This window comes from Enhydra lutris, unplaced genomic scaffold (assembly GCF_002288905.1).
Source record: "Enhydra lutris kenyoni isolate GAN:26980312 unplaced genomic scaffold, ASM228890v2 scaffoldscaffold18, whole genome shotgun sequence".
NCBI classification, from domain to species: Eukaryota; Metazoa; Chordata; class Mammalia; order Carnivora; family Mustelidae; genus Enhydra; species Enhydra lutris.
In genome coordinates this window covers 29,592,388-29,617,966 of record NW_019154102.1, presented here as the reverse complement: position 1 = coordinate 29,617,966, position 25,579 = coordinate 29,592,388, and the positions used below count along the sequence as shown (strand labels likewise).

At 39.8% G+C, this 25,579-nt stretch overlaps 1 protein-coding gene across 5 annotated transcripts in view; it reads right to left on the bottom strand.

The window, feature by feature from the left end:
• Positions 1-25,579, bottom strand: part of LOC111148019 (catenin alpha 2) — a 1,008,661-nt gene that overhangs the window by 123,822 nt on the left and 859,260 nt on the right. For all 5 annotated transcript variants that reach the window (XM_022504362.1, XM_022504359.1, XM_022504361.1 and 2 more), the window contains 3 exons: positions 12,749-12,841; positions 11,981-12,137; positions 5,389-5,589 (listed from right to left, as the gene is read on the bottom strand). In XM_022504362.1, coding sequence (XP_022360070.1) covers positions 5,389-5,589; positions 11,981-12,137; positions 12,749-12,841 — 451 coding nt within the window. The remainder of the gene's footprint in view (positions 1-5,388; positions 5,590-11,980; positions 12,138-12,748; positions 12,842-25,579) is intronic.

The window sequence follows — 25,579 nt, the reverse complement described above, 5'->3', positions numbered from 1 at the left end:
GGATGTGTTTTGCCTGGAAAATAAAAACCATGCCTGTTTGGATAAAGCAGAGAGTTCAAACAGAGGATTCATGAGCAACAACTGTCCTTGTTCGGTGCAGTCACCAGAAAGCCAGGAAACAGTGACACATTTATTAAAAAAAAATCAGTGATACTGACCATCCTCAGATGACAAAATATCAGGCCACATAGGAGAAGCTGTGGCCCCCAAGGCATCAACTAGTTTAAAGTTAAAGTTAGTTGCCAGAAGTCAAAGAAAGGAGTTCTTCTGATTCTTCACCTGGATTTGTTCAACTACGTTGTACTGACACAGCTTTACCACCCATTACTATTTCCAATTTTGGTACTTTCTATTTGCTGATCCTCTTATATTTTCTAGGCAAAATATACAGAAATGGTGTAAAAAGTTCCTCTCTGTTCTTACGAAAACTTTACAAAATCATAGAAGTAAAAATTATACCATCTCTATTTAGTGAAGGAAAGAAACTAAGAAGGCAATATACTATATGACATTCTGTATGACAATACTGTGGGAAGAGTAAAATATCAGTGGAGCCAGGGGTGAAGGATGGGGGGAGGGGTTTGAGGGATAAATAGGTGGAGTACAGATGACTTTTAGGGCAATGAAGATATCCATCATTATGTTATCATACAGTGTAATGGTCATTATATGTTAGTCTAAACCCACAGAAAGTATAATATGAGTGAACAGCATGATAAACTATGGACATTGGGCCATTATGATGTGTCAGTGCAGCTTCTCTAACTGTAACAAATGTACTAATCTGGTAGGGCATCTGATCATAGGAAAGTCTATGAATGTATGGAGTCTAGGGGTACATGGGAATTCTCTGTACTGTCTCCTCAGTTTTGCCGTGATCAAACTGCTGTAAAAAATAGTTTTAATTTAAAAAAAGGGAGAGAAAGGGAAAAAGAAAGAGAAAGAGTAAGAAAGAGAGAAAAGAAAAAGAAAACTATACCATCTGTTTGGACCACATGTTCTCCAAAGTACTGGAATTTTAATCTCCACATATCAAGTGCCCACTAACATGGAGTCCTCATTTAAAATACTTTTTCCTGTTTCCTCCTTCTTTCACCCCTCTTTATTTGTACCCTCTGAAAAAGGGAACTGCTGGCAGAATTCAAAGATCTCTCAACCTAACCACATTCACATTGCCACAAACTTGTATCAGATATCCAATTTATAAAAATGACATTTCAATATAATACATTCAGTGAAGATAAGCTACTCTTTATACACCTAAATATGCTATGACTGAATGTACTTCCACCCCCACTCCCAACCTTCTGCAGCAATCTGACCTTGTAAATGAGATCTCTGAAGATGGGTCTGGTCAACCATGCATGTGTTTACTACTTAGTTGTTGGGAATTTGTTAGAATTCAGGTTTTACTGAAGAGCCCATTAAATATGCTATGTAAGTATTTAATGGGTCCAATGTGGATCACGTTTGGGTTTTCATCACCCTAAATAGTTTTATTTTTTTAAAAAAGGGTAAATTTTTATATAATGTTGCCCTAGGATTTTAGCATACTAATAAGCCACAAAAGTATTTTCTCAAATTTAATTCAGCATTCATAAAAACACAAAAAGCACTCTTCAACAAAACACTATCTTCACTGAGAAAGTCAAGTAATTCATGGAAAATCAGCTACAGACTGTTATGTCACTCTTTGGATCCCTTTCAATTTCTAGCCACTCCGAGAAGGCAGCCAGGTGGTAAAATGGGAGTCCTTCTGCAGAGGCCCTCCCTGGCAACATTTCCATGTCTAAACGGGGGCTGGCCTATGTTTGCAAACCCCTTCAGCAGCAAAGTCTGGTCTAGTCAAGACTTGGAATGTTCAGCCCTTTTTTAGATTCTTCTTTGTAATACATATGTAATTCTTCTCTTACCCCACCCCCTTCACTTCTTTTATCCTATGGTCACAGTACATAAGCTCCATTTTGCCTTGTTTGAACTTGTCCCTATTTAGGGATATTTCTCTCCCTCAGAGCAGCTATCCTGAATGGAGGTTATTCTGACCACCCTTCAGGCCTCTGGCAATGTCCAGAGATTCTTTTGATGGTCACAACTTGGAATGGGGAAGAAAATATGTCCTCCAAGCATCAAGTGGGTAGAGGCCAGGGGTGCTAGATATCCTACAAGGCACAGGGCAGCTCCCCACCCTCAAGAAATAATTACCTCAACTAAAAGGTCAGTAGTACAGAGATTGAGAACTTCTGCCTTAAGGTCTGGGATATAACAACACAGACAAAACTGAGATGGTGGCAGGCAGGAGAAAACACGGTATTTTTTGTCCTCCGTATTCTGGACTCCTCTTCCTTTCCTTCCCTCTTTCTTTTGGCACCTTTGCCCTCTGTGCCACCTACCCCTGTGTTCTATCCCCAAAATAAAATGCACTCTCAGGACAAAGTTTGATAAGCTAATGTTAAAAAAAAAATTCAATGTGGCTCTCATTTAAAAAAAAAAAAAAAAATCTGAAACAAAGCATTAGCCCAAAGGTAGAAATCTGGATATTAAGGATATATATAGCAGTTTTATTTTGAGGACACAGGTCTCTGTAGCCCAGCCACACAGTGACAAGTAGACTAATTCAACAAAACTTCACAACCATAATCTCAGAACTCTTCCTACCATCTCCCTCCAACCCCCAAGTGTCTAGGACAGTCCCAGCAATTCTAATGAGCATAGGTGAGTTAACAGCTCAAGCTTTTGCTTTCATTTCTTTGACAACCTGTGTAGCTACTCATAAGAAGCAATATTGTTTCTATTTAGGAAAGAGAAACCTGAGTAAAGAAGCCAAAGAACGTATATCCATTGTATATTCTAGTTCTGAGCCCACCAACATCTACTTTTCCTTGATACATATTTCTGTATGTTCAATTACAGTTGTGTAGAAACTATTTCCATCTCTTCCACCTGATGACTGCCCTAGTTACCATCAATAGTTCTTGAAAAATATAAGAAGCCTTGTACCACTTCTCTGTTCAATTAAGAACTGTATGTGAACATCAGAATCGCAAAGATATCTTTAGTTAACTCCCCAGAGTATTTAGTCACTGAAAGGAAGGGTTGAAATGAGAGCTTAAAAAGCCCTGACAGTAAACAAATAAGAGAAAAATCTAGATGAACAATAACAATCCTAGATGGATTGCTGTTTCATATTTCACTGATTTTGTTGTTAGAAAGAAAGAAAGAAAGAAAGAAAAGAAAAGAAAAGAAAAGAAAAGAAGGAAATGAAAATCACCCAGAAAATTTACATTCCAAGAGTCTGAGTGAAAATTATGTAAAAATAGCTCAATCAACTAATCATGCTGCCCTTGCATTTAAGCAGATTTTGACCTAATGGGCACCATACCTTCTGTTCATTAAAGCAGCCCAAAATATAATGCGAAAACAACTCCAGAATGTCTCTTGAACAATGCATGAGTTCTTGGTGTGCACAAAGTCACACCTAAATTGGCCACACCCTCTGTGCCTTTCATCTGTTACAATGAGTATGCCTCCCAGTCATGGGCAGGCATGCACTGACAGTCCTGCTTTCATGCCTTCCACCTTCTCTGCTACTCCTTCCCCAGGGTCAGAACCAAAAGAGGGCTGCCATGTGGCCAACGCACGGTATAAGCTGAGATTTCATAACAGAATACTAAGGGGCCAGAAACTGAGAGCCACAGAAATGCGAGGTCTTCTTAAGGGTGAAGAAAGGGGTGCCTGGGTGGCTCAGTCATTTAGCATCTGCCTTCGGCTCAGGTCATGATCCCAGGGTCCTGGGATGAATGAAGAACCCCTCATTAGGCTCCCTGCTTGGCGGGAAGCCTGCTTCTCCCACTCCCCCTCCTTGTATTCCCTCTCTAGCTGTCTGTCTGTCTCTCCCTCTCTGTCAAGTAAATAAATATAATGTTCTTAAAAAAGGGGGGGGGGGTGAAGAAAAAAAGGCTTTATGTTGGAGAATAAAATGCCTGTTTCTAATTCTTCCAAATGAGGGAAGAAACTGTAGGGCTTGCTTTGTGCTGCTTTATTGAATGCTAAGGATAAGCCAAGTTGAAAGAAGACAGTGCTAAATTTCAGCTAATTAAAATGCAGATTATCTTATTATTATTATTATTATTTCTAATCCTAAATCTGTGATGATTCTCAAGAGCAACAATCCCTGAATGTGCTCTTTCTATTGTGAGGTTACTCAATTCCCTTTCTATTTATATTTCAAAGAGAGCATCTGAGGTTCACGTTTATTGCTGGTTTTTTCCTTGCTATTTCAGACTAACAAACATCTACAGGTGTCTTTGTAAATAACCTTTTTCCCTGTAGAAGGAAACCTATTTCAACTAACATGTTGTATCATGTAGAACTTGGAACACTGCTTTATCTGACCTTTCAGAAACACGTTTTGTTTTTTGTTTTTTGTTTTTTTTTAATCCTAATAGTTTCCACAGTCCATCTACAGACCAGGAAAGGTCACCATTGACATTTGAGGAGAGGTCCTTGTGTGCCTACATAGGACTCCGTTCATTACCGTTTCCCACCCCCATCCAAAACAAGCTTAAATTCTCTTTTTTCTATCCCTTTGTGTTCTCTCCTTCCCTGAACTTTCTAACCACTGCTCCCCCTGACAACACACACACACACACACACACACACACAGTATTAGGGACTTGAGAAAGGGTCTGAAGCCCAGTGACTCTTATCTAGAGCAAAAACTACTAAAAATTGGGCAGTCTTCGACACAACTATTCAAAGGGATGGGTTGTTCTGCTAACTCAGTGAAAATAAGCCTTTTTTCTCCATCCCAATGCTCCAGAGAGCTATGACCAGCTCCCACGAGTACCCGAGACTACCATAGCAGGAATCCCCTAGTGGACAGCATGTAGAACAGAACATACAAGGCTTTCTTAGAGGAGCAAGGCACATACTCAAACTCTGACTCCTGGCATCTACCACCTATCTTCTATCTTCCTATCTTCTCAAACAGATGGAGAAATGGTTTCAAATTCAAGATTCCCAGTCTCCACGACATCTCCACTGTTTTCTAGACTGGCGACCTTTTTCCAGTCTCTTGAGTCATTTAAACCTCCACTTTCATATCCATAGTCGGAGATAATTAAAACCTGCCTATTTCATAAGACCCTTGTGAGAATCAAGGGAGATCACAGGTGAAAACTATAAAGTAGTATATACATGCAAAGCAATAAAGTTGTTATTCTGCTAAAGTTATTCAAATTTAAACTAAAAAAACTGAGAGTTCCCCTGTTATGATCAGATGTAGTTCAGAAGCACAGAAGCTTATAAAAGACAATGAAAAAGATTAATTCAAATATGGAAATTAATCATGGCATTGACATTTTGGTTGTATCTAATATCCCTGTTTACCTGTCTCAGAGAGCAATTTTGTAGCTTCCAGAACCTTCTCAGTATATACACCAGCTTCATAGTTCTCCATCTCTGCATTGATGATGTGTATCACTCGAGCTGCCCGGCCTCTGATGGCCCCCGCAGTCCGGTCCAGGGTGTCCACGTCCCCTTCCTGGAGGGCTATCACACACTTGTTCACATCCTCTAAGATGTGATTCTCTGCAGAGGAAATACAAACGTATTTACATGATTTTATACCATTCACACACTTAATAAGCCACCTAAGAGAGAGTCATCAACTTCCTGACCCATCACCTTGCACATCTCAATACATACTTTATAACACTGCAATGACATTTTAAGAATATAGTTTATAATTACAGTAGCAGTTCTCAAACTTGAATACAAGCCAGAGGCTCCCAACATCATACAGAATGCCAAGGTGTCACTCCTACTAGAGTTTCTGACTCAGTAGGCCTGGGGTGGGCCCAAGAAATTGCGTTTCTACCTAGTGTCCAGGTGATTCTAATGCTGTGGGCTTGGGGACCATACTTCCAACACCATCCTTTCAATATCTGAGATTTATTGCATTTTAACAGTGGTTGTGGCAGGAGCGCCTGGGTGGCTTACTCAGTTGAGCATTGACTCTTGGTTTCAGCTCAGGTAATGATCTTGGGGTCCTGGGATCCAGCCCTGGGGAAGGCTCCATACTCAGCAGGAGGTCTGCTTGTCCCTTTCCCTCTGCCCCTCCCCCACCATCCTCACCCCGCTCTCACTCATACTCCTACTCTCACTCTTTATCTCGCTCTCAAATAAATAAATCTTACAAAAAGAAAAAAGGGAAAAAAAGTGGTTGTGGCAGTGAACATGAAGCCAACCTGATCAGGCAGAAACATTTCCAAACATGACCAGAATCAAGCTCGGGTTTATGCTTTTTTTATCATGTTTTTATTAAGAAGACATTTAAGGGAAACTCTGAAATGACCAATACCACCTAATCAGTCTTTTCATGTCATGTCATGCACAAGGTATATGCAATTGGAAAACTGACCAGATGAAGAGGATGACAGTATTCTCAACAGTTAAAATATAATCCAGTCTGTGGCTGTCTCCCTCAGATTAGAGTCAAGGTCAGCGATCACTCTCCCTCATTGCCCAAAGTAGAATCCAGACAGGCAAGCTGGCAAGTTTCACTCTCTAGTAGCATAGAGAAAACGTGCAATTTGGTCCCTCGTGGTTTTGCACGTATGCAATTTTGTATTTTTTATGCCCAAAGTGAGATCTATAATTATGCCCCTTGAACATTCTTTAGAAACAGAATTCTAAGGAAATGTTGTAAAAGTTTAGTGCTCTAAGGAAAGAAAAGAACTTAAGTCAAATACACACACACACACACACACACACACACACACACACACACACACAATAAATAAAGAGAACAAATGAGATAATCTTAAGTAATCTGGTAACTTTGAAAAAATTCAATAAATAGTTAATAAAGCATTTAAAGAAATTATTATCTCCAGAATTTTCTCAGGCTGTCTCTGAATTTAAAAAATTCCTAAATAGGGAAAGAGGGGAAGGTACTCAGCCAACACCAGTCTGCACAATGGATCTCTCCTTTCATTAAGTCAGTCACTCAGAAGGAATATCTGTTCTTTCAGGACCCTGGCAAAAACCTGCAAAGTATAACTTTTCGTAGTGTAACCTGTTTTGACCTCATACAATGGGATTTCCTCATTCAAGCCACTACGAATTTCTGATTTCTACCTTTTCCAGTTCTCTAATTTCAAAGAGAAAATAAAATAGAAAAAATGGAAAATTTTAATACTCAGATTTTTAGACCTCACAAGAAGTAGTACTTCTTGAATGCTAACATTTTCTTGAGTAAAAAAGAAACAATTGTAGAAATATAGACTTTAAGATGCTTTTAGTTTGGTTAAGGAATTCTGAAAACCACCTCTTTCTGAGATCCCAGTTTGTGTCATACAAACTCACTTAAAAGGACACCTGAGTAGAAGGTTTACTCAAACTTGAAATAGGGTTTCAAATACAAAAGTTTGATTTTGAAAGGCCTTGCTTATGGCCCTGCTGTATCTCTTCAGATGATTCAAATGTGCCCTTGCCCCAAAGCAAGCAACTAGGAGGGGCTGCATGTCAAGAACTTGTATCCACTTGCTATTTTTTCTTTCTCTAAAACAACAGAACAGCAACACTACTGCTTTTTCATGCATAGTTTATAGATTGAAATTTAGATTTCATCTCTGTTCTGAAAGCAGAACAGAGATGGAATGTCTTAATTATATTAGATCCTAATAATCTCCCTGGAGTTGATTAAAAAATTTTTTTTTTAATTCTAAGAAGCCCACTCATAACCTAATATCTTAAAATGAAATGATATTTTTTTTCTTTAAAACCTATTTCCCAAACTAGAAATGTGCAACTAGTTTAATTAGGACACCAGAAAAAAAAATATGCTTTAATAGATTAAAGGATACATATTTGAAAGAGGCTAGCAGAAACTGGAAATCCAGGATCTCAAAAGCATTGCTTTTAATTAGCCAAATCAACTAATTTGAACAATGGTTAGTTTAGTTAATCACGCTATGTGACTAAAGTATAAATTTTACAATTTATTGACTAGTTTTTCTTAATTTTTTAAAAAATGCTAAGATAGCTTACTCAGCATTTCCTAGCATTTCCATTTTGGGGTACCCCTTTTATGGAAAAATGAATCACAATTCCCTCATGACAGTAGTTATACTGGTGGATGGTGTATATGTAAAAGCTAGGATTTGGAATGCTTCAAAATAGATTTGCATTTTATTAAGCTCAATATGAACAATGTATTTGAGAAAGAACAGGACCTATTCATACAGACATGTTAATTGATCAAAAGATCCTACATAGTATATATAGAGAGAGTTCCACACCCCTTGTAATAACTTCTCCCCTCCTCTCCTTCTCCCTCCACTCTCAAAGTCTGGGACCCACAAGTCTGGAAGCATACCAGTCTAGGATCAAGAGATACGGTGAATTATTTGAAGGTAGGCTCGGTCCTTCATTCATATTTTCATTCCTGACAGTGCCTTATAAACCGCAGGTAATCAAAGAAAAAGCACTAAATAAACATATCTATTGAAAGGAGACCACTATGTATTTTTATCCTAAGGGATTTCAAGAGAAAGAACTCAAGAAGTAAAAACAGGAATACTGTCCCAACTAGAAAAGAATACAGTAGAAAAATAATAAAAAGCATAAGGAGAGAGGGCTCCATGGCTGGGGAAAACCCCTCAGGTTCTTTGGATGTCACACCTGGATAGGAAGCATGGTTTTTAAATATAGCATAAAACACTTTACTGCAATATTTTTTGCAATAAGCTTGTTTGAATTTTTTCAACCTTACTATTTCAGAAAAGATGTCATTTTGTTGTTAAAAAAAAAAAAAAAAAATCACTGATGACCAAACATTTATTATAAACCACAAAAGGTATAGATTCTAGATCCAAAACCAAAGTTCGCTATTTCCTTTTAAAAACTCTCACAAACTCAAGACCTGGAGCCAAAAGAAAACAACAGGCAAACACAACAAAATGCTTGGACATTATGGGATTCTGTTTATCTGTTCTTCAGATCTTAGATGCCTGCTATTATGTGAGCCAAACCCAAGAATTAAACTGTCACATGCTTAATGCGAAGACACTCATTTTAAAACACTATTAAAAACTGTAGTTTTTACCCAGTGGGAAAAACTTAAGTGTCCTAACACAGCCATTTCACTTTTTTTTACGAGCCCAGGCCACATCTGAAAATTGGTTTTGCTCCTGTAATGTTAATAGCTAGCATCATTACTCCTCCAACTTGTTGCATTTCACACGGACAAACTAAGTACTCAAGGACACAGTTTCAGGTAGCATGAACAAAACAAAACTGTAGGCTTTTAAAAACAAAGATCTTTGCCTTTTTTTTTTTTTTTTATACAGTTTCCTGCCAGGACAGATACTCCCTTTAGAAGAAACTGATACATAAAATATCATTAATGCCATTCCAAAAGATCTCCTGGGCCAAACTTGCAATTTACTGATGCAAATGTTTTGGCTTCAGCTTGGAGAGGAGAGGAGAATTAGTTTCCCCAACAAATGGGTCGTATCCATAGCCTACCAGCAGGACAGGGCAGGCTGTGTCATTAAATTTGTCAAGCCCGATTGTGGAAAGGTACCTGCCACCTCCAATTGTCAACTCCAAAGGCATGCTCCCGCAGGCTCTGCCAAGGCTGGTTCCCTGACAGCACCTGTTCATTTTCCTGTCATGGCCTGCCGCGGCACTTGTACCACTGGGGTTGGACTGCACAGTGTTATCAGCAGAAGACAAAGCCTTTCCTTGTTGCTGGTAATAATGAGATACACAAAGGAAACACAGGGAGAAACGTGGTGAAGAGGCAGGGCTGGGGGAAGAAAATTAAGAAAAAGCTTTCCAATGGAAACAGTCTGAGATAAGACCTCCTCACCCTGCTTTTCCCTACCTTCAGAAATTTTTGTACATGTATTTCAAGAAAAGGAGAAGTTGGGAACTTTCTAAGTTCTGAAATGATTCCTCTTTGAAAAAGGGAGTCCAGGCAAATTTTCTACTCATTTGCAGGCAAAAGGGGTGACAGAAGCAAATTTCCAGGGGCTAAGAGGATTGCTGTGAGATATGAGGGTGGTGAGGGAGAGCCCCTGCCCTGTCTGGGGGTCACTAGAGTCATCCTGGCAGAGACTTTCTAGATACAAGAGGTGGCCACCCATTTATTCCACACCATCCAAACCCCAAACATACCTATCTCAATAATTTCTAAGTATTGCACGAGAGATGCACTTTTCAGATTATCTTTTACATGGTTAGGACTCAGCCATTGTCAAAGCTAATCTCAGAAATGGCAACATATTGAATTCTTTATCAGCTAGCTCCCAGATATGGGTATATTTAAATGGATAGCCGCTTTGAAAAGTCACTGAAACATCGCACCTTGGAAATGAAAAACAAGAAAGGTTTCTAAAAGGAATGAGAGAGTGAAATGAGGATACCAGAGGTGGGGAGAAGAGAACCACTAACAAGGAAAGCTAGATGTGCCATAAGAAATTTCCTGCTATCTTGACTCACTGAGACCCACATAGCTTCTGAAAAAGAGGATTATCTGGATTTTCACACCATCTCTGCCCAATTACCTACCCTCTTGGTGACTTAGTTTACTCAAAGGAAGACCTGGAATACTAATACCTATCTTACGGAATTTTGGTAAGAATTAAAGCGAACAGCAGAGTCAGGTAAATTATAGACACTGAACACGTGTTCATTCATTTTTCCCATCTGCCTTCTCTTGCTCTCCATGGTTTCGAAGTTGGGTTTTCCATTATCCATCAGACCTAAAGATTTGATTCTGCTGCACTCAGACAAGCTTCAGACAGAAGCCCTCAGTAGGAACCCATTGTCTGTTTCTTACAGAAAAGCAAAGACTGCACCTAGACAAAATCTCCAAATAGGAGATGCATCCCCCAGAAATTCCTTCTAAATTATTGCAGTCAGAGCCCCTTCTGCTTGGATCCCACCAGTACTGCTGTGACCCCTTCTGTCCCAGGCCTCAGGTGGCCGAGGACAGGCAAGCCCTGGTCAAGGCTTGGTCTACCTGTGGGTAGAGTCAATATCTGGTCAATTTTAATTTTAAAGGGTCCCTTGATTATTTTAATGTCTCACAAAGGAGGCTGATGTTTTCAGCAACCTCCTCTCCCATTCCTCCCACTGAGACTCTTTTAGGTAAAATGTGCCAAATGTGTTTGGACAAATGTATTTGGAAAAAAGCCCATTTGCTGGCTGGTAGCCCAATTTTGAAACAGCATTGATGAGTACCATTAAAGGTCAAATTGACTACACAGTTATTCAAATACACTAATATCCTTCAGTCTGGCTTCATCTACAAAGAAAAAAGTTAAAATTTCAAGTGATAACTCATTCTACTCGTTTTCTCTAACTTCCTTACACATCCTCACAGATAAGTATTCAAAACCTCAATGGCTCCCAAGTATCTCCTAATGGGTACATTCAGTGACAAGTATTTGTACCTGCCTTTTTTTTTTTTTTTAATTGTGTTATATTCGTCTACCTGCCTTATCATAAACCTGGGTAACTTCATTTATTGGAAAAAATGACCCCTTCAAACATGGTCAAATTGGGCTGATTGCTTTTTTGATTTTTTTAGATACAAACTGAGGATTAACCAATCTCACATACCATACCCTTTTTTAAGATGGGTTATTCAGATGTATGCCAACCCAACCTGCTTTAAAAACTCTAGGAACTAAAAAAGGAACCTACGTCTCCTTAAATAATCTTTCCAGGTTGCCGATCTTTTCATCGGAAAGTTGTGTTTTCCTCTCAAATGCTTTGACTCAGTGTTTTGAAATAATGTGCACACAAAAGAAGACTTTCTAAGAGGATATTCCAATCACATTTGCAGAGATGAGTGAAAGCTCAAAGGGCCAAGAAGACCACTTGAAACAGAGACCCATGACCCTTGCAAGATACTCCTAATCTTGTTCTCCTCCAGCTGCCTTGGAAGAGGCTGATTTGTGATTACCTGAGACAGAAAGGAAGTCATCCACTGAGGTGATGTCATCCACAGCCTCTGTCAGCACTCGGACCTGCTTCTCCCACTGGTCTTTGAAGACATCCATGTTGTCCTGAGCAACTTTGCTCTGTGGTCGGGCAGCCAGTGTGAGAGCAGCATTGATGACCTATTCGTTAGAAATATCCAGAAACACACTGACTACACTATTCAAAAAACAAAAACAACAACAACAAAAAAAAAAAAAACACCAAAAAAACCAAGAAGGTCAAAGGCCATATTGAAACCCTGGATATTGTAGCTTCTACAGATAAGAGGGTTGTCAGTGTTCAAAAGATAATCAAAAACATGAAAGATGAAATATATTACCAACTACCGTTTGTTTTCGTTTGCTTTGTTTTTTGCTTTTGTTTTTAAGATATAGTCATCAGCCTCAAGTTTCAAAAAGTGTTTCCTGGACAAGTTGTATTTACTTAGCACAGATGTAGTAGAAAGCGAACTCCTGTCCTCCATGTACAAGGTTAGAATTTAGTTGAGACAAGATAAATAGATATGGAGCATTTAAATGACAGCCCCAAACAGAACAAAGTCAATAGGAGTGGAAAACACAATAATTACAACAGTAATTTTGAAGACTGGGGCAGTTAGAAATTCTTTTTAAGAGAGAGAGATCTTGAAATAGCCCGGGGACAATGGCAAAACAAGGCAGGGAGAGACCAGAGGGCCTGATTGGAGAGGACCCCAAAAATGGGCTTTTGAAACAAAGTGAATGAGGCTTACCTGGGGACACAGGCTGTCAATCTGGGTGGCTGCCATCCGGACTAATTTTACCCCTTCCTCATTGTTGGAAATGGAACAGGCCAAGTTGGCAACCTGGATGGAAGAGGATTGGAGTGAAAATCATGTTGGGGCAAAGACGAAGTATACTGTTGCATGACCTTGCACCTTCTCTGGAGTCCTGCTTCCAGGGGAATCCTGTTACAAATAAGGGCATCTTTCAGTGATTTACCAAATATTGCTAGTTCTTATGTTACATTAGACATGTATGCCAGAAAAACAGAGTGCTAATAGTAATTCTTTACTTCAAGCACACGCAATAATGCATTTAACTGGGTTACTTTGATCCATTTTCCCATATGGACTGCTCTCATGACCTACTCTCTCACTTGAGCTCTCAGACCCTCTCCAGAATGCACACTCTCCAGGGAGTGTGGGGCACTAGGATTTTGGCCACAGAAGTACTGAACTCTGACCAATGAGGGAAACACTACAGTATACTTTGGATTTAAAAGAGACTCACAAGAAGCTGAAAATGAGAGAGTTCTACCCAATGGAACTCTTATCTGCCTATCAGGGTCTGTCAGGAAAATGCTAGTCCACCAGTAGCCCACTCAAGGGCTTTCAGGGTCCAGCCAGTCCTGAGAAACCCATTGAAAAGGCTGACTTAGTCCAGGAGGCAATGACAGAGTGTACAATAAATTGGAATATGCGGGTCTAGTATAAAGGCATTCAATTTCGATTTTTTAAAATACTATGCCAGACAAAACAGCTGCACTATATTCGAGCTCCCTAGTCAAGCATTTCAATTTGTGTCATTCTTCTTCAAGGAGGGAGAGCTGGTAATACAAGGTCAGATTGATTGGCCAAGGTCAACAGCACACAAAGCCACCATCAAAACACTGATCAGTCCCATCAGGCTAATGCCAAGAGGACAAGAGGACAGAGATTAGAAAGGGCAAAGGAGCAGAGAAGGGCCACCAGGGCTAGGAGCAGTAGGGCAAGTAGAACAAGTGATTAGCAGAGCAAGAATCCCCTGAGCCTTGTAGTCACCTGCCCTTTTGTATCCTGCCACCTCTGCTCTCCAAAACCAGGCTGCCTTCTTACCATGCCTTAATGCTCTGGAAGATTAAAATGCACCACACATGTGTGTGTTCCAAATGCAAAAGAAAGCTTAGTCAGACAGTGTGGAGAGCAAGGGATTGGAGGTCAGGAGGCTTAACCACTAACTAGTTATATAGTCCCTTCACATCTGGAGGACCATTTTCTTATCAGCAAAAGGAGATGGGTAGATGGAGATACTAGGAACATTTTCAAAGATTACTTCAATAAATCATTTAATGTTAGGAATCCCATTTTGAAGCTTTTAAGGAAGAACACTTGAAGTCTATTGCAGTGAGAATATGTACCATGAGAAACCACAGATGAAATTCCAAACATTATCAGTTCCTAATAGTTTACCTCAGATTCTTCAGATATTCTGAAAACTAAGTAAAGTGGTGAAAATAAAGTCGATTTTTAAAGACAAATATGCCTTACTGTGCCCATTTATAGGATACCAAATGCCCAGAGGCGTGAGGCTTCTTGGAGACTTGGGGGCAAATATAAGGCAGATTCTCGATTTTTGTTCTGTTGTCTATACTTCACATTTTTGTTAGTCTTTGTTATACTTGTATTCAAGCACATTTTACATTCTAAGAGCCACAGTAAGTATGTGATATAAAATTGGTGCTCACTATGTGTGTAATGAATTAAAGAGCCTTTAATAGCTTTTATATATATGTATATATTATATGCAGTACATCATATACTCTCAAAGATCTAGCTGAGCTACCCCTTTAATCTAGGGGATCAAAGTTTCTATTACCTTCCAGCAGGTATTTACCAATACTATGGTACTGAACAATGATTCCTATATTTTGGTCCTCTGTTGAGTCCATAAGGTAGTGTCCCTGTTCACGGTGGCATGAAAAAATGTCAGGATGGGGTGACTTTTCCAGAAAGATGTATGTATTTAATTTCCATTTCTTCTAATGTTCAATTAAATTCTTCCTATTTTTGCTGTTGGACAGCTTTCCATTTTATGAAATGAGGATTTCAGATGGGTTTGTTTGCTATCATCCTTGTTTGGTGTGTGAGACTCGAGGTACACTTTTGCACAGCCCTAGACTTAAGCTGAAAGCTTTGGCATGTGGCTTTATATATGACAATAAGAGACCCTGAGGGCTGAGAAAAAGGGGATCAGCTCCTGATGAAGGAGATGCCCCCCAGTAACTTCTGCATGGTGATGAACTTTTCTTTGTGTATCTTTTGAAATGTGTCTTCATTTTTTGTTTGTCCATGAATAAACTCTATTATGGCTTACATCTAAAGTGGGAACCTCATTGCCCAGTAGAATCTAATTAGGGGGAAACCATGCTAATAACACCTATAAAAAGTTAAGAGCTGGCAATTCCTGATATCCTTTAATTATTCTCTTTAATTTACTGATCCATAAACCCTCAAGTCTGGCAGCCTCCACTCTGCAATGTTCTCCTACTGTTTTTTAAGTCCACCTAAAATCAGAATTTTATTTACCTTGTATTGTAGTCTAAGATACTGAAAATACTTCCAACATGATGCTCAGGATTTCAATATCTCCAAAGGCAGTCAGCTTTGCACATCTTAAACTGGCCATGGACTCCATCCAAATTCCTATCTTCCTTAGGCTTGCCTTTCTGCTTTTCACTGGACCCTTTGCATCATGGTGACTCTGAACATGGTTTTAATATATTGCAATCTCTACAACTCTGGCACCAAATGCTAAGTTTTGGTCTTGGAGACAGGTCCCAATCACCACTGTAGCTTGAAATGCCAAATGATATTCCAGCACCAGTCCAAGATTACTGCACATAGTAAGTACTTGATGATTTATTTTACCTGTTCTTTAACTACAGTTCTGATGCTAGGATACTAGAAACTCAGAAAAAAATAAAATGTCCTATTTTTCAAGTCACAGCATTCCCCCATAGACCTTTTTTTTTTTTTTTTAACCAATTTAGCATGATGATCTTCCTAAGAGGAAGGTAAGGAGCAGGTAGAAATTGGTAGACAAGAATCACAAGACATTTGAAAAAGATTTATGTGAGTAAAAAAAAAAAATGGATAACAGATCATTAATTGACTAATGTTACTAGGCTGCAACCCAAAAGATGTTGACCAATATGACTAATTTTAATAAAACTTTGAAACCTGTCTGAGTCAATCAAGCAGGTGACACTCATGGCCTGCCTATGGCCTCTGATTTCTTTGTTCTTGATTTGTTTACAACTTAGTGGAGGCAACAAGAGTCCCCGGCTATCCTGGAAGCTTAGAAAACAATAAAACATATCAGTAGTGATTAGATATTGGGCTATTTAGATTGATTTGGGATTTCTGGAAGAAGCTCGGTCACAAGTAAAACTAGCCTTGCTCCTTGGTTTAGCTAACCCAACTAAATTCCCAGCAATCTCTTAGGACAGGAAATCCTCCTCTATACCTTCTGAGAACAATGGCTTTGGGGCAAAACAGCTAAGAGGACTCAGCCTCGTCTTCTATCTCTCACTCAGTGTCTCAAAAACCAGTTCTCTTGAGGAATAGGAGGAAGCTTAGCAGCCATCACTGAATTGTGTGCTGAGGACTACAAGAACGTTAGGAGTCCAGAGAAAGGAACAATTACTACTCCCAGGTGGGAAGCAGGCAACACATCACGGAGAGGCAGGGTATCCATCTTACAACGCTTCTTTTCTCATTGCCTGAGTAGCACAATTGTTAGGACGCTCAAAGATCATGATGTTTTGCTATTCTGGAGGCACACTGTGTAAAGAGGCCAAAACAAAGGATGAGAGCACCAGCAAGATTCAGAAGACAACAAGGTCGCAAGGAGAACTAATACAGATGCTGTTAAGAAAGTAACCTGCTCCTCAAACTGATTCTGTTCAATTGGGAACCAGTCCCTAACCTTTCAATAATCACCAGTTGACCAAAAGCAGATATTCCAGAGACAACGATGGCAGAAGTAAAATGGACAAAACCACAAATGCATGGCACCCTCACAAAAATACAATGCAATTGTTCAAAATGCAAGATATTTTTCACAACCAAACAACAGAACAAAATAAAACCAGTTCAAAGCTCCAGATGAACAGCCTCTCCCGGCTGTGAAATTTGGTTTTTGTGGGGATGTCACTACTGAAGAAAGTAGCTCCGTCTCAAAAATGCCATAGACCTGTTTGAATGCTCACAAGAAAAAGCCAAAATGCCTGGAAGGCTGAGCCTTAATTAAACATTAAAAACCTCTGCTAATAAAGTATTTAGGCATTTAACTCCAAAGTGATATGAGGTGCATCAGAAAAACGAGAACATTTTCTTCTTTTCTGGTCCTGGAAATCAAATGAGATTTTTTAATATTTGTAATTCTGTTCAATTCCAAACACCAGCACATATTCAGTGCATTCAACCCCCAAAACACTTTATCATTTTATTAATTTTTACAGCTTCAGGTAACATAGTGCTGTTTTAAGAAGAGCACACTCTTGAAATAAAGCAGGACAACAATTCAGAGGTTTATAAAGCCCTTGCTTCCCATGTTAATATTGCATCATCACCATAAATTTGAGAATAAAATGAACTTATTATTACAAGAGGATTTATGGAATGTCTAGTCACCACAGTCACCTAGCCATATTAAACGATAAAGAGAAGAGAGGATAACACAAATTCCACACCAACTGTTGTTGTTCTCTCTAACAAATGGGGCAATGAAGGGTGCCATGGTCTCTGTCTGCAGATTTATTCAGTTCTCTGCACAGTTCTCAGTACACAAACAGCTTTCTACATACATGCCTATCTCGTGTAGAATTTGTACACTTCTACAGAACATGCCTCCTATATCACAGATGGGATTTTTTTAATTCAGTAAGAAACAAAATGATACACATTTCCCTGAAACCTCTGGGAGGCAAGACAGAAGGCGTTGCTGTTAAGACAGAGATTTGACCTTAAGATGATGATAGACTTCCATGGAGATGGAAGTCTCAGTAGACCACATGGCCACCTTCACAACTTGATTTGAGAAGAGACTGAAAGGTCTGGATGTCCCAGAACCTGTTTGTAGCCATGTCTCTCATGCAGAGATATTATGGAATCCTTTTAAAATGCAGCTGCCTCAGACTGAGAGGAGTTTATCAACCTGACTGCTAGTAAGTGAAGTTCTGAAGGCTACAGGACACAGCCAACAGGGATCGTTTGATCAAGGAAGGACGGCCCAGTAGAAGTTGGCAGGTGGGGCAGTAAGAAGACACTGGGGGTGGGAGAACAGGAGGAAGTAAGAAACACTTTTACGCCCTTGTTTTAAACGACTTCTCTAAAGCATCTGAAACTCCTGATTTATTCTACATATTTTAATTTTCAAAATCATAAAATGGCCAGGATCTTGGGCTATGGAGTTTGGTAGCCTGAGATTTACATCTTGACTCTTATACGCTCTAGCTGAGCAGGGTACTTTGCCTCTGTAAAGCCTCAATTTCCTCAACTATAAAACAGAACTATAAAATAACAACAAAGTGGTGATAAGGTTGAAATGAAACCTGACTACAGTACTTAACTTAGCACCCAGTAAGGAGTTGACAAATGTTATTCTCATATGTGCATTTTGCTGAAAGGTCACTATAAAAGTAAAGAAATTTTGTAATAATAACATCCAATCACAGATGTATTCAACTATTCAAATATTGAGAGTGCCTAACGGTACCATACATTGGAGACCTAGAGATGAACAAGTTAAATAGGATTCGTCTTTCCTAGAGAAGGTTGTATTTTGGTAGAAATAAACATGCAAATGAATTTTTACAGTTCATATTGTGGGGGCCCCTGGGTGAATAAGTGGGTTAAAGCCTCTGCCTTCGGCTCAGGTCATGATCTCAGGGTCCTGGGATCGAGCGCCGCATCGGGCTCTCTGCTCAGCAGGGAGCCTGCTTCCTTCTCTCTCTACCTGCCTCTCTGTCGAATAAATAAAATCTTTTAAAAATAAATGAATAGGGGCACCCTGGTGGCTCAGTGGGTTAAACCTCTGCCTTCGGCTCAGGTCATGATCCCAAGATTGAGGATCCCAAGATCCTAAGATTGAGCCCCGCATTGGGCTCTCTGCTCAGCGGGGAGCCTGCTTCTTCCTCTCTCTCTCTGCCTGCCTCTCTGCCTACTTGTGATCTCACTCTCTATCAAATAAATAAAATTTTTAATAAATAAATAAATAAATAAAGTTCATATTGTGAATCCTACTACAAAGGAAGTCAAATAGAGGCAGCGATAGAGAATAAAGGGAGGTCTACTCTCCATGTAACTATTCATATCATTTGTCCTTCCATTATGTATAATATTTATAAAGTTGCAGTCTCAGTTTGCATCTTTGTCACCACTTATCACAAATATTTTCCAGAGTCCCTATATACTTGTAATTATTTTGTTAATGATTGAATAAAATCCCTGAGTATTTTTGCTTCATTATTGGATAAGTCAATTCCCTGTTGTCATACATTTAAAGGAGTTTCCAGTGTTTGCTATTACCAAAAAGAAAGTAGCTTACATCTTTAGGCATGCAGTTTTTTCTGGGGTCAGACGTGGACCTTCTGGCTCAAGAAAACGGTTCTAGCACGTGCATATATATGCCCGCAGTGCTTGCCGAGAGCACCTAGCAACAAACGAATTGCTAGTTCTCCATTGTCACTAGTGTCAAATCCCAGACTCTGACACGGTTTACCCCTGCCTTCTCGGCCGTAACCGCATCATCTGAATGCCTTTCCAACCCTCGTTCTCTAAACCAATTATGCTGTACAAGCGTAAACCAGCGCTGCTTAAAAAGTCACGTCACATTTCCCCAGTGAGACCATGAATTCTGGCAGGACAGAGCCCTCGCTACACCTAGCACATCGCTGGCAGCACGGATACTTAATTCCAGTTTTTTAATTTACTAAATCCCCCAGGTCCCCTCCACTCTGTATAAAGCAGAGCACCACTCAACTGGTCATAACCTAGTCATACAGAAGAGAGCCCCGACTTTTAGGATCTGAAATTGGGAGCAAGGATATGTTCTCTGTGCCATCCTTCTTGCAGTTTACCATCCAATCGGCATTGAGAAGTTAATACTTAAGCAAATGGATACAAAATCCTGCCACAGGACGCTAGGAAGCAATTTCTTCCTGATCCCACTACGCTTCATACCCTGGCCTGCAGTTCTAACCTATAAGAACACAAATCTGTATCCCTAGGGCTCCGTGGGGATGCAGAACAGCTCTTTTCCCTGTGTTCTTAGGTACATATACTACTAGCTAATGCTGTTTGCATGCCTCTGCCCAAATTAAAGTGATCAGTCTGCCCTGTTGACTTTAATGGAGGTAATCACCAGTTCACATCCATGAACAAATTGATGTGCTTGCTTCATAGCTGAATCATCAGCATAAATCTATACCCTTCATATATAAAAACCTCTGTGGCTTAAAATAATGCAATAAAATATCACCTAATGTTTTCTTGATGCCTGTTCATCAATAATGTGTGGTTATGTGAAAAGGATAGGAGAGACTTAGAATACGTCATCTAAAATCATGCAGTGAATATAATGCCATTTTAATTACTGAAGGCCTCCTGGGATTCTGTTTTCTTCATCCTTTCATTGAGGAAATGAATTATTATGGTCCTCTATTATTTGATTTCTCAGAGTCCCATGTAATAAATGTAATTTTCACTGATTTCTAGTGAATAGAACACACTGACCTTCATACATATGAGATAAATGCCCCACTGTGTACCAGGGAGCCCAGATCCCCAGAATCTTTCTCTGGTGGTAGAGAAGGCTGCACTGGAACCATCCAGTTCTTGGCTTGTAGCAGAAGTCAAGGAAATTTTACAGAAGAAGATCCAGATGAATAAATGAGTGCATCTACTCTGTATAGCCTGATCATCCATTTCAAGATGATAGGTGGACATGTGGAATCAAGGCCATAACCAGAGTGCAGAAGGAATCTAACTATCCAAGCCAATACTGAATCTGTGACTTTAGCCCTCTTTGCACAGAATTCCATCATGTAAGACAGAAATCCCTATTTCCTCAACATTATGCCTCTTGGGTTTTTATTTTGGGGGAGGGGAGTTAGGTGAAGAAGGTGCCTCCAATTAAATTCTTAGTAACTAGCCAACGTTTAATTTACAATCCACATGTCCCTGAAGATCTCCCATTCACATTGGCCAACAGGAATAGATTTCTCTTCTAAATCTCTTAGGGCTTACCTCTTATACCATTAGTGACTACTTATCACATGTTATTGTTTTATTCATTATTTGTCATGTGTGCAGATAGATGGATAAACACATACCTGCACCATTTGATATACAGAAATATAGGTATCACCCATGTGCAATTAAATTTCAACCTTCTTGAGAATGGTTGTGTTTTATTCATCCTTATAGCCCCTATAGCTCCCTATACAAGATCTTGTGGTTCCAAGGCAGCCTCCCTATCCTGGATGTTTTCTTACCTTCTGCCCCATTGGCACTTACCTCTAATGAATCCTACTCCCTCTTATTACAGTTTACCCAAAAAAAGGATGCTAACTGATTAATCAAAGTAACTATTTTCTTCTTGTAGAGAAAGTGTAATATTCTCTAATATAGGCCTCCTACTATAACACAATTAAGATGTGCAAGTCCTTAAGAATTTTAAGGAAACATGTACGTTGTAGAAACTTCAAGCCCCCATGCAAGCTATTGGAGAACTATGTAAGGACAAGGAGTTTTCTTTAAGCTCAGTCATCTTTATCTGAAATTTCTTCTCTTTCCTTTCTCTGGCCACTTGTTTTGGTAGATATAGTATTGGAGCACATCTATGCCCATTCACTTACATGTTGCCTATGACTGCATTTGCACTATAAAGGCAGACCTGAGTAGCTATAACAGGGTTCACATACCTATAGGTTATGAGTATTTCCTATATGGCCCTTTATAAAAGAAGATCACAAACTCCTGGCTTAGATGAAAATGTGGGTAGAATCAACCAGTCAATTTTGTCAGACCTGTCAAATATGCCAAAGCAAGTCCATAGCAGGAAATGGGAAAGATATATTTACGACACAAGTACCTTTAACAAAATCAAGTAGATCAGGGAAGGACTCACATTCTTAGCCTATAAAAATATGTGCCCCTCCTACTTAACAGTAAGTTCTGAAACCAAAAAGAAAACCAAAAAAAGATTGGGGGGGTGGGGGAGTCAGGGGAGCTGAGAGGGGCAAAGTGGTGGGACACCCCGAAGGACCTCAGGGATGTTCTCTAATGCCCCCAAGCATTTACACAAGAGGTTTGCTGGTGAACAGGGTGAAGAGAAGCCAATAGGAGTCAATAATGCCCTGGGGCTGATCTCACAGGATAGCCCCATGAGCCACCCCTTCCTGAAACAGGAGGATCACTCTCCACTTTCCGGGCTTCTTTGGGTAAGCCAACATGGTCAATTTTTGCAGCCTTCCATTTGCACTGACATAGTCCTTGGCTATCCACTTTATCTTTCATGACTTCCTACTCCACCTAACCCCCCTGAAACTTTTTCTTCCCCTGGACATCAACAGTTTGCACAGGAAGCTCAAGACAAAGACCAGGAGTAAAGCGAACAGAAGGTGCTGGTTCCACAATGGCTCTTTGGCAGAAGTGTGTGTCTGGTCACTGTAATGGGCATTGCTCTGAGGAAAAATCCTGGGGACCTATTTTCTTACAGCTTTGGAAGACTCTAAGAGTACCAGCCCAAAGGGGTATGGGTAACTCAGCTCTGGTTCTAGGCCACACAAGGGAAGAAACTGAAGAAATGACCTTCAAACAAGCTCCATCCCCTAAGGGCCACCTTCCCAGCCCTCAGGCACCTACACATTTTTTTTTTTTTCCTCTTCATTACCTCTCAAAATCTTTCCAGGCTTGGTCCTTCTGACCTGTTTGCTCCATCTCATTAGTACTTAATTATTAGCTTTTTTTTTTTTTTTTCCATTTCAAATCTCTCATTTCATCCTTCTCCCTGTCTTCTCATAAAATTGCCCTAGGGGAAAGCCCACCCATTCCCATATCCAGAGGTGGTGGTAGTCTGGGTCTCTCGGCGACAAGGGAAGAGGCAAAGCTGTCAGCGTCTGTTGCATCACAGCCTCTTGGAACAATACCAACAAAGCCATCCACGTGTAGCAACATTAATACTCTCCAATCTCCTGTCACATGTGTTCATTCTCAGCCCAGTTCTGCTTGCTTAACCTGCCTTCATCTTCTTGCTCCTGATTCAAGTTTTCCTTTGCTTAATACCTAGGACTGCTTTTGCCTAGCTTTCTAGCATTATCATACTAGTGGGCACCCTCTCCCTCATTTCTATCATTACCTTTGGCTATTATAGCTCTTTCCAGCAAGAACCCTGCCAGCCAAAGCCTCCTGATTTCACTGATAACCAATGCCTTTTACTAATATCTCCCAAGCTAGAAACTCCCTTTTTGACCTCCCCACTTTCCCTTCCCAGTATGTGCCACAAGCCCCTATGATACCTGCAAATGTACCAGAGCCTTGCTCACCTCTGAAATATGACACATTTCCATGCCGCTCAAAGAGCAGAACAGAGCTGTGCCAGAGAGTATGCAGCAGAGTTAGCCCATGTCACCGGGGAGCCATGTCCAAATGGGCTCTGCCATATGGAACTCCTTCTTAGGTGACCTTCAAGTAGCCACTTCCACCTTGTTGGGAAACAGATGTGGCCATCACCGTCCAGAGCCATGGCTAGTTTGGACCCTGATGCATCCTGGTCTCATCAGCAGGCCCTCAGGAGACCATGACAAGGTCTAGATGGAAGGAACAGCTGTGTCTGCAGAAGCTCAGGTCAACTCTCAGCCATGATTATGTTCATAACCAATGCTCGTAGGAATAGGCTGAACCCCACAATGCCCTTCAAATGTGCCTCCGATTCGCACATTTCTACAACAGAACCATTTTGCTCTCATTCTCAGGGGGTCATTTTTTTTTTTTTTTCCCTTCCAACCTGAATCAGTCCTCTGAGTGAACGGCCAGTCAGCTTGACCTTTCAATCTGCTATGTGAAATAAAGCTAAAGACGGTGTTCTGACTAATAGTCCCAGAGAGAAGCACATAATGAGGAAATTCTATACATCTTGCTTCTGTTTAGCTTTGTGCTCTCCAGGCTAGCTGTTTAACTGTGGCCTTTTGCCTGGAGTAAACTCTGCATTTTTTTCCTCCATGGGATCCAGGTGTAGTAGTAAGTACACTTCTTGTGGGAACACCAATAATATTGTGTGTACACAGAGTAGGGGAGAGAAAGAGGGCTATAAAGATATTTGAGGGGCTCAGTCAATGTAAATGCTCTTAGCTAAAAAAGTCAGAATTTCTTTTGAAATTACTGAATTTCAGTAATTACTGAATTACAGAATTACAGAATTGTAATTAAGAGTAATTACAGAATTACTCAGAAATTTCCTGAGTAAATTTCTAACTTTCACAGGGCTTCATACCTATTATTTCATAATGCAGACACAGAGGTCTATTTTTTAGTTGTCATTATTTACTGATGAAACAAGACTAACCATGTCCATGAGCCAAATATAACTAGTGGCTTATTTCTGTATGATCTTCAAGCTAACAATGGTTTTTATATTCTAAAGCATAGTTAAAACAGACACACACACCTCAACACTAAATAATCTGATTTTTAAAAAGGCAGAGAACTTAGACATTTTTCCAAAGCAGACACACAGACGGCCAACAGACACATGAAAAGACCATCAACATCACTCATCATCAAGGAAATGCAATCAAAACAATGAGATACCACCTCACACCAGTCAGAATGGCTAGTATCAGGAAGGTAAGAAATAAGTTTTGGCAAGAATGGAGAAAAGGGAATCCTTGCACACTACAGGTGGGAATGTAAACTGGTGCAGCCACTATGGAAAACCGTATGGAGGTTCCTCAAAAAATTAAAAATAGATACACCCTATGATCCAGTAACCCCACTACTGGTTATTTACCCAATGAAAACAAAAATACTATTTCAAAAAGTATATGCACTCTATGTTCATTGCAACAATAGCCAAATACGGAAGCAACCTAAGTGTCCACCAATAAACAAATGGAGAGGGATATATTTATCTGTGTATGTACATACAAATCATATCCTTATAAGCACATACACATGCATACACACAGATATACAACAAAATATTACTCAGCCATTAAAAAAAAAAAAGAGATCTTGACATTTGTGACACGGATAGACCTAGAGGAAAATAAGTCAGCCAGAAAAAAACAAATACTGTAGGATCTCATAAGTATGTGGAATCTAAAAAACAAAACAAGTGAATAGACAGACACTTAAGTGCAGAGAACTGCTGGTTGCCAGAGGGGAAGTGGGTGCGGGGATGGGTAAAATAGATAAAGGAGATTAAGAGGAACAAACTTCCACTTACAAAATAAGTCACAGAAATGAAAAGTACAGCATAGGAAATCTAGTCAGTAATATTGTAATAACATTGTGTGGTGACAGATGGTGACTATACTTATTGTGGTGAGCACTGACGAACGTGCAAAATTGTTGAATCACTGGTGTACACCTGAAGCTGAAATAGCATTGTATATCAATTATACTTCAATAAAACACACAGAAAAATATGTGAGACCCTATGTGACCCACAAAACCTAAAATATTTAATAATTTGAATGATAAAAGTCTGCTAACCCCTTGAGCATGGTATGCTATAAATATGAAGACTTCTCTGGTGTCTGTGTGCTCATAGACTAG